A 20,049-nucleotide genomic window follows, 5' to 3' on the forward strand; every position below is an offset into this window, starting at 1 on the left:
CCCTCCGGCGCGCTGTCATTCCTCCTGCCCTCCGGCGCGTTGTCATTGCCGGCGCGTTGTCATTCCTCCTGCCCTCCAGTGCGTTGTCATTCCTCCTGCCCTCCGGCGCGTTGTCATTCCTCCTGCCCTCCGGCGCACTGTCATTCCTCCTGCCCTCCGGCGCGCTGTCATTCCTCCTGCCCTCCGGCGCGTTGTCATTCCTCCTGCCCTCCGGCGCGTTGTCATTCCTCCTGCCCTCCGGTGCACTGTCATTCCTCCTGCTTGGCAATCTGCATAGAGGCTGCTTTTATTTCTCTGCGACTGATCTCAGTCTGTCAGTTAATGTGTATTTTCTTCTGAACTAAATCCCAACTTGGATAGGTCATTTTCTCTTGCACGTCTTTTCCAATTCTGTTCTACTCATTCAGTCAACACACAGGAATGGAGCACCCACATGCCAGGCCACGTGCTGGGTGCACAGGCACCAACAGTGGACAAAAGGCCACATCCCTGGTCCTGGAAAAGCTCACGGTTTACAAAATACGCGATGGTCAAGTATTCAGCGACTTCATGAGTAACTCAAAACGGTTTCAAACGATGTGTGAGCCAGGGAGCTGTTTCAGCCCTAGCTCTGGCTATTCACTCTTGACAGTTAAATAGAGTCACCTGATGTGACCTACTAAAATCCAAGCTGTCTTCATAATCATAAATTGTAAAGCTCTTGGGTAGACGCTAATTCACCACATGCTTATAGCTCCCCTCCACAGCCATCACCGTCCCCCTTTGCTGAGTCCGTCCTTTCCCGTCGGTCCCCACCAGTGCTTCCGTGAACAGTTTCACAGATTGTCTGGGTCCGAGAACCAGGTTGCTCTTAGTACACAGTCCACTCCACATGCAGCTCCCCAGGCGGGTTCAGCAGTACCTGAGTGCAGCCTGGGCAACATGGTGAAACCCATTTCTCCAGAAAATACAAGAATTAGTTGGGCGTGGTGGCATGTACCTGTAGTCCTAGCTACTCAGGAGGCTGAGGTGAGAGGATCACTTGAGCCCAGGGGCGACAGAATGAGTACTTTGTCTCCAAAAAAAAAAAAAAAAAACCACACACACAATACATGAGTGATGTATACCGTGTTCAGGAGACAGGTCCGCTGATCTCACACTCGGATGCTGCAACAATGTCAGATTGCCACAGAAACACATGGGGCAGGTTCTGTACTTACCTGGTCCTGGCTGTGCTGGGTAGCACAGCTTTAAGATGCATCTTGAGTGTGGCCACCCAGTCCAGATTCCACATTCGAGTGGGCAGGACAGCCCTTCTGTGCTGCTGCAATGGCCAGTAACTTTTCCACAGCAGAGGTCCATGCTGGCGTCTGTCATGTGTCTCCCTCCCGCTAGACTTCACCATCCTTAGGAGGCGAAACTGGGCCCTCTTGGTAATCCCATGGCCTGGCACCAAGTGGGTGACCTGTAAATGTGTGTGGATGAAGTGGATGAATAGCCCCTCCCATTGAAGGAGCAGCTGTTAGCATTAAACCAGTCGGAACCCTGCCGCAGTCGCAGGCAGGCGAGCGTGGCCCCTGTGTGCTGCCGGCACTGCTCTCTTGTCCTGACAGTTTGTGCTCAGGATGCGGTGCATGGCTGGAGTGCTTGACTTTATACTGCAGTCTCTACTGAACTTTTCTTTTAAGGAAATACAATGTTTTACTCCCCAGTGCTTGAAAAGAAGCTACCAGTTTGCTACTGCCACTGCCACCATCACCTCCAGTCAGGATATGAGTGTAAATTAAAATGATGTTCTTTATAACTCCAACTCACCAAAACATAGTCGAGACAAATTTTGCTTTGAGATGGAGTCTCGCTCTGTGTCCCAGGCTGGAGTTCAGTGGCATGATCTTGGCTCGCTGCAACCCCCGCCTCTCCAGTTCAAGCGATTCTCATGCCTCAGCCTCCTGAGTAGCTGGGATTACAGGCATGTGCCACTATGCCCAGCTAATTTTTTGGATTTTTAGAAGAGACAGGGTTTTACCATGTTGCCCAGACTGGTCTTGAACTCCTGAGCTCAGGCAATCCACCTGCCTTGGCCTTCCAGAGTGCTGGGATTACAGGCATGAGCCACCGCACCGGCCGAGACAAATTAAAGGCGGCCAAAACATGGACAGAACCACAATGAAGACAGATTTGAAGAAAGGAGTTTGTTTTTACATATATGATTTGTATATTTTTACATCTTTGATTTTGTGTCTGTATCTTAAAATGGAACTAATTTCAGTCATTTTATTAATCCTTCTCAGCAATTAAGTGTCCATTTTTTACAGGATACAGAAAAGCAAAAGGGAAAACAAGCCATGCCTGAAAAACATGAAAGTGAAATGTCTCAAGTGAAGCAAAAAAGCAAAAAGCTCTTAATTAAGAAAGAAATCCCAACAGATGTGAAACCCAGGTGAGAGAAATAAATGTACGGAGAAATCAGGTCTGTAAAGAAGTTGCTGGCGAACGCCAGGTGCTGTTTTGATTTGGTTGGCTGCTTGGCTTTTAGGGGGGTTTATAGCAAAATCCAGGTGCGGCATCACATTCCTCTTGGGATTTTTCTGTCACCTGACGTGTACTGTTGTTGACTTACTCGGAACAGCCATATGCTTCTCAAGTCAGACGTGCAGAGGGCAGAGCTCACAGTCTGTTATAAAAATGTAGAAGGGAAATTTCTGTTGGTGATTCAGTCCCAGGCTGAGATCCATTTTACTTCTGCACAAAGATGACCTTGAAGATTGAACCACAGGCACAAGCATGACTTTCCTCCAAAAGAGTTCTGGGTCGGTTGAATTGTTAAGCCAGTTGGGATCTAGAGTTCTGTGCCATGAAACTTGGAAAAGTTTGTTCTTCCGTAAAAGTGGTTCAGGGCAGATGTCAGCAGTCAGACAGTTCTACCAGTAAATAACTCCAGTTCCTCCCCATGGGATGGGATTCAGTGGCCCCCACGGGGAGGGCTCGTGCAGGCTGTTTCCCCAGGGAGATGAGTGAGTTGAACTGTTGGGTTGTTAACTGAAGTTACTTCACATTTTCATTTAACCTTGGCTCAGCGTCTACCTCATAATTTTAGCGTTGGTGCGTCAATAATAACTTTCCTGGTTCGTCTTATGGAACCGTCATCAGCATGGGAGCTGCTGTCTGCCCGCTTGTGGGTTGTGATCAGTGGGAAGTGATAGAGGAAGTCGAATAAATTAGGTGTGAATTTAAAAGGAAGACATGGCTTGTCTGTCATCGGAAGTGTGAACCGTAGATCTGTGGAAGGTCTGTTGTTACTCTCATCCTGGGAAACGTACTTGAGTTTTGCAAAAGCACCACTGACCTAGACTCTATCCTTAGATTTTATGGCTTCAGGCAGGGCCAGTCCTGTCCTGTAGAACCCAAAAGCTAGTAAGAAATTAGTGGTTACTGCAGTAAAATGTAACCTTGTCCCTGAATTTATGAAATAATACAGTATATGGTGGTGATTAGTGATGAAGTATTTGTACCTAAAATTTACTCTTCTGTGGAAATTGTTAGTTCAAGTGACCAGGTCCCACAGTTTGAGAGCAGTCTGGCCCAGGTCGAAGGAACGTCTAGCAGAATGGTGTCAGGTGGTTGATCATTTGAGGGGAGAAAGAAGAGGAGATCATCTCTTCTGGAGAGGAGGTTCACATACTTGGATCTCTCCTGAGAGAAACCCACCTGAGACACCAATATCCTGGTACCCCAGGACAGGAGTAACACTGGGCTACTGGCTAGAGAGTCTTCTTCCAGGCCTTTTACAGGCTTAGGTGAGTGATCAGATATTTTAAAGTAAATGAGGCTAGTAAGTCCAAATAATGAAAATCCTCATTTTTACATTTGCACAAATCTTGTGAGGTAGACATGCAATAATTCCTATGATGATAAATTTTAAAATCAGGGCTTCTAAGAATTACCTTAGAGATACCATTCCATAGGTGACTGTCACCAAGTTGGCCCTGTTGATTAGCCCTAATGCCTGAGCCTCAGTATTGTGAAGCAGATAGAACACACTAATCCTAACCCCCATTCCTGTTCCACTGACTTCTGTTGTATTCTGACTTTTTTTTACAAGTTGGCCATTAGCAAATTTGCATTTGGAAAGTTAGTCAGAGACATTGCTTGAGTGTCACTACCTTTGCAAGGGTTTTTAGTTCTCTGGTAAACCAAAAAGCGTAGGTTGGTCAGTCCTGAACCGCCCAGTCAAGGGGCAGTTATGGCAATAACCCGTGCTCTCTCAATAGGTAGTTAAAAGATAAATTGACTGGGTGCGGTGGCTCACGCCTGTAATCCCAGCACTTTGGGAGGCTGAGGCGGGCGGATCACAAGGTCAGGAGATTGAGACCATCCTGGCTAACATGGTGAAACCCCGTCTCTACTAAAAATACAAAAAAATTAGCTGGGCGTGGTGGCGGGCGCCTGTAGTCCCAGCTACTCGGGAGGCTGAGGCAGGAGAATGGCGTGAACCCGGGATGCGGAGCTTGCAGTGAGCTGAGATCGCGCCACCGCACTCCAGCCTGGGTGACAGAGCGAGACTCCGTCTCAAAAATAAAAAAGATAAATCATCACCAGAACACAATTCAAGCCATGTACTTAAAACTGTCTTTTGTAACTGAAGAAATCTGTATACAACCTGTCTTCTAACCTCCTTTATCTAATCTCTTTAAACTCACTGATCTCTCGTTTTTCTGAACTCGGGGATGAAAGTATTGAGAGTCAGAATGTATTAGTTCATCAGTCATTTAATCAGATAAAGACTGGTTTTTTTAATAACCAGAGAAGGTTGACTCTCTGAACGGAGCCATTCTCTGACTCCACTGCATTCTGATAGTAAATGTCAAACACTGTCCCTCGGATAGAATCACGGCCAGTCCTAGCTTGAGTGACTCCTGAAATTCCTGTCACCTTTTAGTGTGTTAATATATGATCCTGCATATCTGAAGGACAGGTACACACCTTTTCATAAGCTATGTCATTAATAAGCATATATCATTGCTTTCTTTTGGAAGCTTTATAAGAGGTGATAAAGCCAAAGGAACGGCTCACCCCCATCCATCCACACTCCCAAGAGCTGACCTCAGAAAAATCCCTTCTAGGAAACGGGAGCGTGGGGCTGCAGCAGCAGTCTGATCTCACCGTGTTTTCCAGCTGTGGCAACACAGAAACAGGCCTGCAGACCTCCAGAAGACTACAGTCTGTGTCAGAGATGCCAGGGAACGGGAATCAGATCTCAGGCCCTGAAGGTTTCCACAGAACCAGGAAGGACCCAGGGCATCCCTGGTTTAGGATCCTGAGTATTCACTGATCCTTTTGTTTTTCTATTTGTTTATCAACAGTATATGTTGACATAAATGTAATAATCTAAAATAAGCAAAAGAAGTTAAGTAGATAAACTAATCGTATTATCTCTAAAAATCTGCTTAAATAACATGCTCAACTCAGGGCCAGGGCCGTGAACACCACACTGCGCACGCCAGCCCCAGACCTGTCAGCACTGGGAAAACCCTGCCTCCACGGCCGGTCACGTCCCGAGCTGTGTCCTCAGGTCTGCCTCTCTCCTCCCCAGACAGAGGTGTGTGTACTGTGTATTACAGGAATAAAAACAGGCCAGGCCCCAGTCAGGTGTAACGTTGTGAAAAGCAAAAATAAAAATACGAAATCTCAGAATATTAAGAAAAAGAAAAACATTATTATTAAAAAATGGGGGAAAATATATTATAAAAATGGGCCAGGTGTGGTAGCTCACACCTATAATCCCAGCACTTTGGGAGGTCAAGGCAGGAGGATTGCTTGAGCCCAGGAGTTCAAGACCAGCCTGGACAGTATAGCAAGACCTCATCTTACAAAAATGTTTTCTTTTAAATTAGCCAGGTGTGATGGCACACACCTGTAGACCCAACTACTAGGGAGGTTGAGGCAGGAGGATTGCTTGAGCCCAGGAGTTAAGAGACTGCAGAGAGCCGTGATTGCACCACTGCACTCTAGCCTGGGCAACAGAGTGAGACCCTGTCAATAAATAAATAAATCCTGGCATCTGAACCACCTTTCTGTTTTCCTTTTTAAAAAGAATCACTTGAGTCTGGGCACGGTGGCTCACGCCTGTAATCCCACTGTAATCCCAGCACTTCGGGAGGCCAAGGAGGGCAGATCACCTGAGGTCAGGACTTCGAGACCAGTCTCGTCAACATGGTGAAACCCCATCTCTGTTAAAAATACAAACATTAACCAAGCATGGGGGCACACACCTGTAATTCCAGCTACTCAGGAGGCTGAGGCAAGAGAATCACTTGAGCCTGGGAGGCAGAGGTTGCAGTGAACCAAGATGGCGCCACTGCACTCCAGCCTGGGTGACAGTGTGAGACTCTGTCTCAAAAAAATAAATAAAAAGAATTGCTTCAATTAAGTTGGCCATTACCCGTTTTATTCAGAAACCTTAAAAAAGGTTTCTTGATAGAGATCATCTGGCTTAATTTAGGAAAGTATGAATCAGCAAAAATAACAGAAGTCTGGCACCTTTCTTCTTAAAAACCAGTTACTTTTACAGGGGCACAGAATTTAGTTTTGTATAGATACCCACACACACTTAAAAATAAATCACACCCACACCACCTCCACCACCAGAGGGCTGGTGTCTACTATGGGAGCCTTTGGAGTTATTCTTAGAAGATGGGGTTTTTAAATAACCCTGTCGGTTAGAAGTGGAAGAGATACAAAAGATTTTATAATACTGTAGCATTCATCATCTGGTCCATAAACAGTGGATTTTTCACTTCAGTTTGTTATCCTACCTAAAATTCTACTTATTGGGGCTAATGGAAACCCTTGGCTTTTTGGTTTACTCTTACTAATTCCAGATACAATACCTACTTACTATGGAAAATGTGAAATACAGAGCAACAAAAGAGTGAAAAGAAAATGTCCTTTCACCCTACCACCTTATAAAATGTTTGTAAACAGCCTTCTTAAATGTATTTGTTCATTTATGAGCTCACACTTGACACTGAGGATGTTGGGGAGCGAGGGTGTTGTGGCGCCGTTAGATCTGGAAAGTTGGAACCCTTCTCACCCTGTATCCTGTGGGTCAGGAGGACAGAAGGCAACATGGTGCATGAAGAACTTGGAGGATGGGGCCGGGAGGCCTCAGTGGTATCACACACCTGAGGGGTGGGGGCAGGAAGCACGCTGAAATGTGGGAAATGCTGGAGATGCATCCATTTTATACCGTCTGTGTAGACTTTGCAAATTTGTGATGAAAAGCTAGCTGTCAGCTCAGCCCTGAACTGACAGCTGTCACCAGGAGCTCCGTGGAGATCCCTGAGGATTCTTGGAAGATTTCTCCAAAGGGGCCACTGGGCTCTCTGAGCTGCATCTCAGCCTTTGCTGGAAAAGGTCCTTCTTGGACCACATTAGCTGAGCTCCTTCCGGAGGTCCTCCCAGTCCCGGACATGGTCTTGGCGGGCATTAGAGATGCGGCTTCATAAAGAATGCCTTTGTAGCCCATACAGGTACTCCACTCCCAATGCCGTCTTCCGTGGGCCGGCTACCCAGTTCTTTCCTCTGAGATTCATTCTTTCCAGCTGCTGTCCCGGCAGGTTTTCCTGTCGCACTTACTGAGCTTTGGAAATTTAAGATCGCTCATCATGCTTCCTATTGTGTGTGGCTGACAGGAAGTTGAGAGTCAATTAATTGTCCTATTTTTACATGCTTATTATCTTAAGCTTACCTCAAAATCTTTCAGAAAGCATGTCACTCTAAATAAATCAAAAAAAAGAATATTTAAATTTTTTGCCTAAGATTAACCCTGAGCTCAAGAATAAGGAAGAAAGTTCATCCCAGCCCATGCCCTGCGGTAACCAGGAACATAGCTCTGGGTCACCTCATAATTTTCTATGAGGAAAATGTGTTCAGTTTTGAATAGTGGAGCCTCTGATGTTGCAGATCTGAGATCTTTCACAGTCTTCGTGTTCAGGAATCTCAGTGGTGGGAGTCTAGATACTGGGAGAGACTCACTCACGGGCAGAATGACTGCACTTCCAGCACTGAGCAGCAAGTTGGTGCTAAGGGTTTTCTTTCTGTGCCTTATCTGAGACAGATCCTCCCTCCCATTACGTATTGCTAAATAATGGACCTCAGTTCATTGTCAGCACTCAGAATAGCAAAGGTTCAGTCTGCAAGTGCTGACTGACTGCTGGGCAGTCTTAGCGACAGAGTTGGGCACGCAGCCGGTGCTGAGTGAGGACCAAGGGTAGATAACTCCCCAGGAAGCTACATTAGCTTCCTGCATGCAGTTGTATTGTAGAAGAATTACAATCTTAATGACTTCCGTCCTCCAAGACAAAGGAATACATTTGTATTTTCCATCCATGTTTGTCTTTCAGTTCATTAGAACTACCGTATACTCCCCCTTTGGAAAGTAAGCAACGTAGAAATCTCCCAAGCAAGATTCCTCTTCCAACTGCAATGACAAGTGGATCCAAATCACGAAATGCCCAGAAAACAAGAGGTATTGTCATTTTGTTCTCTGTGATCATGTCTGACAGATCTTTTCATAGTGTTAACAGTTGTTGTGCATGATCAGTACGCAGTCAGTAGTTATTAGTCATGCAAGGCTAAGGCTGTGTTCTTGTCCCCATTAGAAGGTTCACTGAAATAGACCTGAAAGAAAGGAATTATCCTCCATTAACCATGTTCTTTTCTGATTTTTGTGCAGGTACAAGTAAGTTAGTGGATAACAGACCACCTGCCCTAGCAAAATTCCTCCCGAATAGTCAAGAATTAGGCAACACCAGTAGCTCAGAGGGCGAAAAAGACTCGCCCCCACCGGAGTGGGATTCTGTTCCAGTTCACAAACCCGGCAGCTGTAAGTACAGTGGCTGAGAGACCACAGGGCTCCACTTACCCGCAGTCCTCCCCACTCTGGGCGTGGAACTCTTCAGGGGCATGCTGCTTTAAAATACCCATTGGCAGCGCTTTGCCAGCTAAGAGCCCGTTGTTAACTAGCCTAATGAGTGACTAACCTGCTGTAGGTTGAAATCAGTCCTGGTAAGATTATTTACATCAGGGGAATCATTCAACAATTCACATCAGGGCTTTTTTTTTTTCAGGGAGCTGGTATTCTAGCACACCACTGCCCAGTGTGCAAAATGGAATGGTCTGTTTGGAGGGGTTAATCTTCTAAAGAATTGTTTGCCTTACAAAAGCATTGACTCAGCAGTCCTTTACCTGACGAATTCCTCATTTATAGTGTAATTGTTTTTGTAAAAATTCCATTTCCTCTCAACTTTACCCATGTCTTTTTATATAAGCACCCTACACAAAGGTTTCATTATTTTTCCTACTACCTTCTTGACCTTGTTTCTGCAGTTCGGCCTGCAGTAAATCAAGACAGTAGGCGCAGTCAACCAAAATAGAAGTCCTCACCCTGTAGACACTTGACCTGAAATAGGGGACAAGAGAGACCAGCAAAGGGAGGGGCTGACAGCAGGGATTTGGGACCAAGAGAGGTCCTGGCCTTAGGACTGACTGGTCCGTGCTCACCACTGTGTTGGAGTGTGCCAGAGGGTGAGTGAGGAAGATCAGAGATGCAGTCAGGTTTGAGCAACAGTTGGGTCATTGAAGGTGAAAGGGTTGGACGAAGGGCAGGCTCACTGGGCTGAATGAGGGCAGAGAGCCTGGAGGCTCGGCTGGGGCGTCCATGCTCTCGCCAGGATGTGTAGATACATCCTGGAAAGGATGCTGTCTGAGATACACCCTGTAGCCCTATTTGCCATGAGACGTTGTGGCACCTTTTACTACTACTTTTTGCCTGGGGTGAGATACAATCCTAAATCCTTCACTCAGCAAATCTTGAAGAAGACCATGGGTGGTCCGTGTGTCCAGGCGGGATGCTTCTGCTTCCTGGAGCCCCCTGAGGTTTCTGCTGGCCACTGGCCCTTGGCTTAACACTCCACGATTTAGGCAGTTCCCCATTAAACAGATGCCACTTTCAGCAACAGAACACAGCCCCTGGAGCCAGTTTCACAGGGGTGTTCTGAGGCCCAGTGAGGCGACATGAGCCGTGCTGGTGACGTAACAACACAAGCAGCATGCTGCCGGGAGAGCGGGCGACAGCCAGACACGGCCACAAGCTGGCGGGCAGCATCCCCAGCCGGTGGCACCTGAGTGTTGGCATCACTCCCTCTGTGGATGGGAAAGGATGACAGGACCTGACCCCAGGCAGGAGATTCTGGTGCCACCCCTCGGGGGGGATGTGGGAAATGGCAGGCCAGCCCTCTGGAGGAGGAACTGTGAAGAGCCCGGTGCCGCAGGCCTCAGTTTCCTGCCTGGCTCTTCTGCAGAGGCCAGCTGGTGCATCTGAGCATGGTGCCTCGGGGCAGAGCTCCCAGTGTGCAGTGGGGAGAGATGCAGAGCTTATCTCCTCAGCCCACGTCTGTGCAGTCCTTTTGTTTTTCTAGCCGAGCAATCCCTTACACTGGTTCCAAGCCCTGTGACCTCTCTGCTCTGCCAGCTTTACTAAAATGTTCCAGCAGAGCTCCACTCGATAGAGAATATGGGTGCAGGAAACCCAGGAGAGTCGGTCCCACATGCTCCCCATCACTTTTACCTTCCTGCTCTGCCCCCGCTTTCTCATCCCCTTTCCTCCCTTCGCCTCCCTTGGTGTTTCGTCTTGCTCAGACCTGAAGTTCTGCGAGCGCTGTCAGCAGTGCCAGGCTTAGTGCAGTTCCTTGGGGTGAAAGCGTTGGTCCCACCCAAGACTGTGCAGCCGGCACGTGGCAGTAGTTACTGGTGGAGTTGTGCAGCCTCTGTGTAAAGATCGCTCCATCCCAAGTAGCACCCCTTAGCATGGTGCCCTGTACCATATGAGTTGCAGAGAAAATTCTCCTTCAATAATTTCATGATTTACAAAGGCAGAAAATACAAAGGGTTAATAAAAGGCAAATCAGAAGACACAAAGGAAAATTTTAATAATATTTGAATCAAAACATTCTCTAATTGCACCCCCCGTACTGTTCTGAGTCTCCCCTTCACTCCTGCCTCAAGCTCTGTTCGTAGGGGCTTTTCCTAGCTTCCCTTTGCTTTTCCTGTTTCATTTCATCATCACAGTCTTGGGAGCATCTGCAGCACTGGGCCCCGTGAAACACATTCCATCCACAGGAGCTGCCCACGCCTTTCCCCAGGACAGGCACCTGGGAGGATCCAGCGCACACAACAGAGCACAGCGGCTCCAAGTGTGGGCGCTGCCCGATGGGATGAGTCGCTGCAGGGGCGGAGGGAGGCCAGAGAAGGTGGCTAGAGAAGGGTCAGGACAGTTGTGCAGATAGCAAGCTGACAGTGTAGACGTGGTGTCAGATGGGAGGCCTCAGAGAAGCGTGAGGGGGACATGGAGATTCGAGCAGGGCTCATACAGGAGAGCAGCGTGAGACACGTCCTGAGTGTGGGCATCAGGCCAGCAGATCCACAGAGCCAGCGAGGAGGGGCCCACGTCATCAAGGGGTGGGAGTGGGCGGGTGGGAGTCTGGTACCAGCACCGGCAGCACTGGGGAAGGTGAGAGAGAAGGTAGCAGGCGGCCCTGAGGATGGGGGAGTGGGGAGTGGAGAGCACGGGCTTCCAAGGGAAGGCTGCTTTACTCGGCAGGGCCACGCTAAAGCCTTGACCTAGCCACGCCCTGGGGAGCCTTGAGCCCTGAGCCCTGGGGGTGGGGGAGAAGTAGCTTGTGCTAGAGAGTATGACCCGGGAAGCAGTGGCCGCAGGCAGAGCGGCTGCAGTGTGGCAGCGAGGGGACGGGAGAAGCGGAGCGGGGGGTACTCAGGGTACGCAGAAATCTCACAAGGCAGGAGGGGCCAGCCAGGGACCCAGCGGGAGGACGCCCAGCTGGGCAGACCTGGACTGGGGATTGTGCCCTGTGGTGACGGGAATTCACAGCTCTCCCCTCACCTTCTTCCTCTTGCAGTAGCTACAGCAGCACCACGTTGCACACAATAGATGTGCAAAATGATACATTTTTCTGATCAAAGGTATACATATTTCCATGTACTGAGAATGTTATTTTATGACCGAAATTTTTTGTTTTAATTTTAGAGGCGGGGTCAGGCTGGAGTGCAATGGTGTGATTATAGCTCACTGCAGCCTCAAACTCCTGGCTGAAGCAGGCCTCCCACCTTAGCCTCCCAAAGTGCTGAGGTTACCAGTCCAAGCCACTGTGCCCAGCCTGTTTTAGATTTTTAAAACAGCTGTATAGACATTACCTTAAAGGACACAGGAATATACTAGGAGCTGAATAGGGATCAGAGCTGCACATTCCCGTCACGCCAACAGAGAGGCTTTACTGAACTGGGGGATTCAGCCTGGAACGCTGCACCTCCCGCAGCTGTAAACCTACGTGTAGGCACGAGGCTTTTCCGGGTCCCCAGGCAGCGGCCTCAGCGCTCCACCCCTGGAGGACGTGGAAGGACCCTCCTCCCTGCCTGAGGTGGGGGAGTGAAGACGTTGTCGCCACGCAGCACAGCAGGGACAGGGCACGCTCTCGCTCCCCTCAGATCCCCAGTGCAGAGAGATGTGGCTGCTTTCCCTTTAAAGCCTGTGAAACAGAACACATCGAAGAGCTTTCGTTTGTTCTCTTCTTTGTAGAAGAGCTTGAGTTCTGCATCGTCCAGAGAACATTCGGAGTGATTGGAAGACTGCTCATCAAAACACGACACTAACAAGCCCTTTCGTTTTTGATTTCCAGCTACCGATAGTCTTTATAAACTTTCTCTGCAAACCCTCAACGCAGACATTTTCTTAAAACAACGCCAGACCTCACCGACACCTGCCTCCCCGTCTCCCCCGGCCGCCCCCTGCCCCTTCGTGGCCCGGGGCAGCTACAGCAGCATCGTCAACAGCAGCTCCAGCAGGTAGGCCTGCTGCTTCCTTTCCAGTCCTCAGCTCGAAACGTGCCTGAAACCCAGTGTCACACCCTTTACGTAGAAACACCGGCCAGAGACCACTGTCTGGTGTTACTTCTGACAACTGCCGGCTTGTGTGGGCCCCTTTACATGGGGTCCACCCCCTCTTCTGCTGCTGTGCTGGTGCCCAGCTCCAACAGTAACCCCGTTCCCATTCTAATCCAGTCATTCTTCCCACCCTTGGACCGAGAAATGCACCGTTTAACTCACTAGAGGGATATTTTCATTGAGGAGCCAGTGAACATTTACTAAGCATTACATGAAGACCTAAAGGGGATTCCTGTGAGTTGGGAGTATGGGTTTATATTTTGGCCTTTGGACAATTTGACTTAGGACTTAGAAGGGCAGGATCTGGTCCAAGACTGTTGTGCTGGGTGAGGTGCTGCAGTAGGGGATGTGTGCACCCGGGACGGCAGCCTCCTGACCACACAGACGATGCAGGAACCATGCTGTTCTCCGAGGCACAGAGCCTCGCTTGTGTCCGCCTGCCACAGTGTAGCGCAAGCCTGACAGTCACAGATGCCGTTCTCACTGTGTGCCTCCCCGTGGCATGGGTTTCTGTGCACCGCATCACCGGCCAGCCTGGGGTCAGGTTCGCCCCCCATTGCCCAAGAGGCAGTAACCGCTGAGGCTGGGGGAGCCACCCCGCTTAGGGGCCTTGCCACAGGAGCACCTCGCCGTGTCCTGGCAGGGAAGGGGACTCCCTGAGGCCCAGCCCTTCCCGGTGTCAGTGCCTGCCCTCTGCATTTCCTGCCGGGTGGCTCTAGCGTTCTTCACAAAAGTGTGATCAAAGCCTCTGCCAGTCCCTAAATTGTGATCCCGCCCTGGTCTCTCATAGTGATCTTTCGTTTTCTTACCTTTCTCCAGAACGCCCTGTATCTCTGATTAAGCGGTCTGAGGCCCCAGAGCATGTGACATGAGGCTGAGCGATGCTCTGTGAGCTGCCCCGCTGCAGAGAAGCCCACTTGGGGCTCAGTCCTGCCAGCCCCACACCTCTCCGAGGCAGGGCACTGCTGAGGAATGAGTTCTCTCTTTGCTTCTTTTTCAAGTGACCCTAAAATAAAGCAGCCAAATGGAAGCAAACACAAGTTGACAAAGGCAGCCTCACTTCCGGGCAAGAACGGCAACCCCACTTTTGCTGCAGTCACGGCCGGCTACGACAAGAGCCCAGGTCAGTGCCTTTGCCTCAGGGACCTGCCACGCCGGGCGCCAGGCCTGGTGGAAGGACCTCTGCCCTGATGTACCTTCCATTGATTGAGCGTCCATTGTTACAGGTGGGAATGGCTTTGCTAAAGTTTCTTCGAACAAAACAGGTTTCTCCAGCACCCTGGGCATTTCACACGCTCCTGTTGACAGCGATGGCTCAGACAGGTACGGTAGACCACCACTAACCGCTAGAAAGACGGAAGGCTTCTCAAGTTGGGTTAGCACCTTTTATCCATAAGTGGGTTTCAGGGCATCCTTCCCCTGATTTACAAGGATCAGAAGTGGTCAGGTGCCTCTAAGAAATCATGTCTGCTGGGTGGAAGCAGAAAGCCGGCTGTGGTGCCTTCCCCGGGTGGGGGGTCCAGGTAGAGAAAGGGGCACCCACGCCTGTCTCAGCCCAGCAGGCACGCATGTTAAACCTGTTCTCACTCTCCTCCGTCTCCTGGCCTGTGGTAAGATGGGATCTGATCGTTAAAAACAGAAGAGCAACAGTTACTTGGGAGGAGGGAAATTTGGAGCGAATACTAGACAGTTTATGGTAAATCATTGGCCACGCCCCTTTCGTGAGCCAGGCTTGTCCATGCAGCAGTCACCTAGGTTGACTTTTCCTGACAAGCAACAATACAGCCCCAATGTACCTACTTTGCACTAATAGCAAATGAGTCCTAGATTTGAAATTGTTTTTTTTGTTTGTTTGTGGTTTTTTGTTGTTTTTTTTTTTTTGAGACGGAGTCTCGCTCTGTCACCCAGGCTAGAGTGCAGTGGCCGGATCTCAGCTCACTGCAAGCTCCGCCTCCCGGGTTCCCGCCATTCTCCTGCCTCAGCCTCCCGAGTAGCTGGGACTACAGGCGCCCGCCACCACACCCGGCTAAATTTTTGTATGTTTTTAGTAGAGATGGGGTTTCACCGTGTTCGCCAGGATGGTCTCGATCTCCAGACCTCGTGATCCGCCCGTCTCGGCCTCCCAAAGTGCTGGGATTACAGGCTTGAGCCACCGCACTCGGCCTGAAATAGTTTTTAAATAAACCTTCCATTACCAAAAAGCAAACAGAAGGAAAAAATGTCTGTTTCTCTGCAAAACACTTGCTTTAAACTGGGCTGTGGGCTAGTGATAGGTCATCCGGAGCTCGGAGGCTCCCTCCGGCTCAGTCCTTGTGGGAAGCAGCCATTGTTCAGCTCCTCCTTTTGTCTTCGTTTTTAATATTTGAGTACCCCCAGTTGAAGCAGTGTCTCCTGTTTGTGAAGCTGTGCACTATGGATCCGTTTTCACTAACCACCATACATTTCTGTGTGTTGCGTTTTCCTCTTGTAACATTTAGCTCAGGTTTGTGGAGTCCCGTCAGCAACCCAAGCAGCCCTGACTTCACTCCCCTCAATTCGTTCTCCGCCTTTGGAAATTCTTTTAATCTAACTGGTGGTGAGTGTTTAACACCAGATGTGTAACTAATAAGCCTGTGGACAGAGGAAGGGAGAGGAGGTGTGGTTTTGTGTGCTGGAGAACGCGGCACAGCAGCGCTGCGGAAGGAGGCCCCGCAGGAAGCTCCCTGGGAAGGGTCCCCTCCCCTCCTCCTCCCTCACCCACACCAGCAGCCCGAAGGGGCAGAGGACCGGGCTTGACACGGTGCGTGCACCAGTGGGTGTGAGTTCCACGGCAGGTACTGAAGGGCTTCACAGAAGGGTTCCGGTCTGAAATGGGGCCCTGAGCATGCCAGGGGTCCTCTTCTTGCTGTCCAGAACCGGAGGTCACCATGGAAGCTTCGCATTAGCTATCATGTGAGAGTGGGGAATGTTTGCATTTGGATGTCATCAGTGGCACGTCAGCTCGTGCACTATGCGGTCGAGTTCTGGAGGACATCCCTGCCCCTGCTTCCGCTGGGCTGTGGGGGGGCTGGGGCAGTGGGTGTGGTGGCTCCAGGAGCAGTGGTGGGGGGTATGCCGTTGAGTGAAGCCCCATGCCGTGGTGATCATGGCAAAACCAAATGTGGACTTGACGACTGTTGCTTTATTTCCAGAAGTTTTCAGCAAACTCGGATTATCTCGATCGTGCAATCAGGCCTCACAGAGGAGCTGGAACGAGTTCAATAGTGGCCCTTCATACCTTTGGGACTCGCCAGCGACAGATCCCAGTCCTTCCTGGCCAGCCAGTTCCGGCTCCCCGACCCACACAGCCACAGTGAGTACTTGGGGCTGGGGCTGAGGCCTGGCCCTGGCCCATTCACTCGCCACCTGCCATTGCTGTCACATGGATGGCACTGACACAGTTATAAACAACCAACAGCAGTATCAGAGGGGTGGGTTAATCCTTCTGTTATCTTCACTGCTTTGTGTTCGTATTCTGTCAAAATGATCGATGGATGTTCTTCAGAGCCATTACAATCAGGAAGTTTTAGGAAGAACAACTGAACTGCTGTGAGGTTGGTCTCTGGAGTCCCTCCTCATAGATCAAGGGCATTTTCTGCCTCTTCCTCACCTGTAAATGGACCCCAAGGGTGGCCATAGGCCTGTGGCAGGTTCAGATGGCTGAGGGAAGCCTTTAGATCTGTGCAGTGCAGGCACTGGGCTCCCAGGAGCAAGCTCGATACTGCGTTTACTTCGTTGCTGAGAAGCCCCTGTCTCTTAGCTTAGATTTTCTAGAGCGCATTTGTTTGCCTCTTGGCCAAAGTCTTCTGCAAAGATCATGCACCCAAAGAGTATTCTTGCCAAGGAAAATAATTAGTGGTTCTGGCTTGCACAAAATTATGACAGAAAAATATGACCCCACTGCGTTTGCCTCTTTATTCTCAGAAAAACTAAATTAGACATGCAAGGTTTCATAATAGATATTTCAACTTTACAGATTCCAAAGTTTGTCTTCATGTGTAATTATTCAACCTTCTGTTTTAAAACCACCTGAACCACTCTTTAAAAGAGAAGTCAGCAAACTTTGTATAGAGTCAGATAGTGACTATTGTAGGCTCTGAAGGCCGTGCTTCACCGCTGCCATGGGAGTGCACAGGCCGATGGGCGCAGCTGTGTTCCAATTCAACTCTCTTTACAAAAGTAGGCAGAGCCGGATTGGTCCACGGGCTGTCCTTTCTTAAAATATCACAACCAGCCGGCACGGTGGCTAATGCCTGTAATCCCAGCACTTTGGGAGGCTGAGGTGGGAAGATCGCTTGAGCCCAGGAGTTTGAGGCTGCAGTGAGCCGTGATCACACCACTGCACTCCAGCCTGAGTGATGGAGCAAGACCCTGTCTCAAAAAGATCAGAATCATCTGCTCATAAATATATGTGTAAAACATTTGTTCTAAAGTGAGCAGAGTGAGAGGAACGCGTGCCCCAGCCTCATCTTTTCTGTAGCCTTACCCCCTTACCCACTTGACCCTCTGCCTGCCGGGCTCAGTGCTGGACACTTTGTTTTGTCACAGTCGGTCCTCGGTAACACCAGCGGCCTGTGGTCCACCACTCCATTCAGCAACTCCATTTGGTCCAGCAACCTTAGCAGCGCCCTTCCCTTCACAACTCCAGCAAACACGCTGGCAAGCATCGGCCTCATGGGCACAGAAAACTCCCCTGCTCCCCACGCCCCCTCTGCCTCCAGCCCAGCTGACGACTTGGGACAGACCTACAACCCGTGGCGGATATGGAGCCCCACGATTGGAAGAAGAAGCTCGGACCCTTGGTCTAATTCGCACTTTCCTCACGAGAATTAAATTAGGCAAAAAACAAACAAACAAACATAGTGGGCCCTCGTCTAGATCATGATGTGCCAGTTTCTGAAACATCTGTTTAAGGCTCTTACTGCAGCTCCCCCTCCCCATCCTCCTCATCTTTGCAAAACAGACCCAAGCAGTGCAGGCTCAGACCACTAGCTTCTTTCAGATCTTTCTTGCAATTATGATAACATGAGATTGCTGTTGTGCTTTTAGAGAAAAGTCTGGACTCAGCCACAAACTCTAATAAGACCTGTACATCTGAAGACCTTTCCCGTTAACTGCGTTTTGACCACCTGTCTTCCCCATGCTTTATTTATCTGTATGAACACATTTGACATTACAGCTAAGGAAATAATTTGAGTTGATTCAGAAGTCCTGGCATGTGACAATTTTGTTAAATTACCAAGTTTGGTTTTTAATAATTTCGCAATATTATGCGCCAAGATCTAATTTTAAAACTGTATGAGGACTTTGTGCTGAAAATACAGAGTATTTTTTTAAAGTAAGGCTGTGTTGGTTTAAAAGCAGATTACAGAAATGTAAGTCAACTTAAGAACAGTGAATGAATGTAAAAACATTCAGTTGAGACCATATGCATTTTCTGTGCTGTTTGTACTTGAGGTATGTAACATTTGTATACCTGAACTTATTTTAAAGATGAACTGAAATGCACATAGCCAAGTCTTGAGATACAAGATTGAATGTGTATTTCTTAAAAATACAACTTTGTGTTGTACTTTGAAATAAATGATGCTTTTTTCAAAAGCCTTGACTTGTTTTGTGGCTTTTTACACACAAGGTGTATTTGTTAGGATTTTCTCACACCAGAGTAAACCCCCTTATCCTTGGCTTGCTCGGTGGCGCGGACAGGTTAAGATGGGGCTTGCTCTCTCATTGCTGGAGCGGACAGGTTAGGATGGGGCTTGCTCTCTCATTGCTGGAGCGGACAGGTTAGGATGGGGCTTGCTCTCTCATTGCTGGAGCTTCCTGCAGCGTCTGATGGAGTTCTGTGTGCTCCCGTGGCAATCATGGAGGGTCCTTGATAGAAAACGACTTGAAAGCCTGTTTGGATTCATCCAGTACGCGTTTTCCCTCTGCCACTATCCTAAAAGGCCTCATAAAAAGCAGTCATTGCTACCACGTATTGAGTACTGACTCTGCGTCAGGTACCTGGCTAACACTCGATGTGCTGGGTTACTCCATTACACTTGAGGAACCCGGCTGGGCCGTGCTGGCTCAGAGGCCCCAGGTCAGGCTGGCTGCAGATTCACACGGCACCCACTGTGCCGCCTTCCCTCTGGTCACAGTCACCATTCTCAGGAACAGTCTGTGTCCAACTCACCCCTGCGTGTTCTAACACTGGCCAACCTCTACCAGCCTTCAGTCTAAGGAAATTGTGTGGTGAGAGGAAGACAGACGGAGAAGGAGAGAAGTGGGGCACGGAGGGCAGACAGCAGGGACTCAGGGGCGGCCTGGGGGAGGGCCCTGACGGCCACCTGTGGGAGCTCACAGCAGCAGCACAGCGTGCAGTGCCCCTGTGCCATTTCATTTCTAAACAGTGGCTTGGAGACAAGGCGGGATGCCTTGGGCTGTGGCACAGGGGCTGGGGTACTAGAAACCGCTCTTTACCCACTGGTATTAAAATGATTTAGCAGTTTACCAGCTGATACAGCTATACCCCAAGGCCAGGCTGGATGGAAAGCAACCTGTGTGACGCTGAGAAATGGAGCCACAGGTGACAGTGACACAGGGTGCCACGTAGAAATACCAGCTGGGGCTGCTGGAAACGGAGCCTCGGTACAGACTGGAAATGACTTAGCCAAGTCTGTTAGGTGCAGTAGTAAAGGCTACACATCTAAATTGTATTTTTTTCTTTTAACTAGAAGTGTGTAGACCCTTTTCCAATGTTAAGACTCTCAGCTCCTCCATGGTCCCTGTCGAGCCCACACAGACACGAGGCGAGTCTCAGTAGCCACAGCACATCCGTTGGTTTCATCTTGCCTGCTCCAACTTGCTTTTCTCAGCGTCTTCCCTGTGTTAAAGCCAGCCTTTGCTAGGAGATGCTGCACGTCAGTGTTCTGTTGGAGGCTAGTTACATCATGAAATCAAAACCGTCCCCATGAAGGTGGGAGTGATTTAGTCAGAATGTTGTTTGGCGTGATTGTGAATCTGACCTTTTCTCTGCTTTGTACCAAA

General features: G+C 49.3%; 1 protein-coding gene across 2 annotated transcripts; it reads left to right on the top strand.

The window, feature by feature from the left end:
* The first annotated feature begins 2,033 nt into the window (after window positions 1–2,033).
* On the top strand, window positions 2,034–18,618 carry LOC116270369 (transmembrane protein 131-like). Of its 2 annotated transcripts, none has more exons than XM_031655588.1 (9): window positions 2,034–2,419; window positions 8,385–8,509; window positions 8,717–8,866; window positions 12,735–12,900; window positions 14,001–14,122; window positions 14,226–14,322; window positions 15,477–15,574; window positions 16,170–16,330; window positions 17,566–18,618. In XM_031655588.1, the coding sequence occupies exons 1-9, from the start codon at window positions 2,325–2,327 to the stop codon at window positions 17,848–17,850; spliced, it is 1,299 nt and encodes a 432-aa protein (XP_031511448.1). In that variant the 5' UTR covers window positions 2,034–2,324; the 3' UTR covers window positions 17,851–18,618. The 2 variants fall into 2 exon arrangements, with proteins under 2 accessions (XP_031511448.1, XP_031511449.1); XM_031655589.1 differs by having other exon boundaries at window positions 16,173–16,330.
* Window positions 18,619–20,049: the final 1,431 nt, after the last annotated feature.

The sequence above is a fragment of the Papio anubis genome, chromosome 14 (genome assembly GCF_008728515.1).
Source record: "Papio anubis isolate 15944 chromosome 14, Panubis1.0, whole genome shotgun sequence".
Classification (NCBI taxonomy): Eukaryota; Metazoa; Chordata; class Mammalia; order Primates; family Cercopithecidae; genus Papio; species Papio anubis.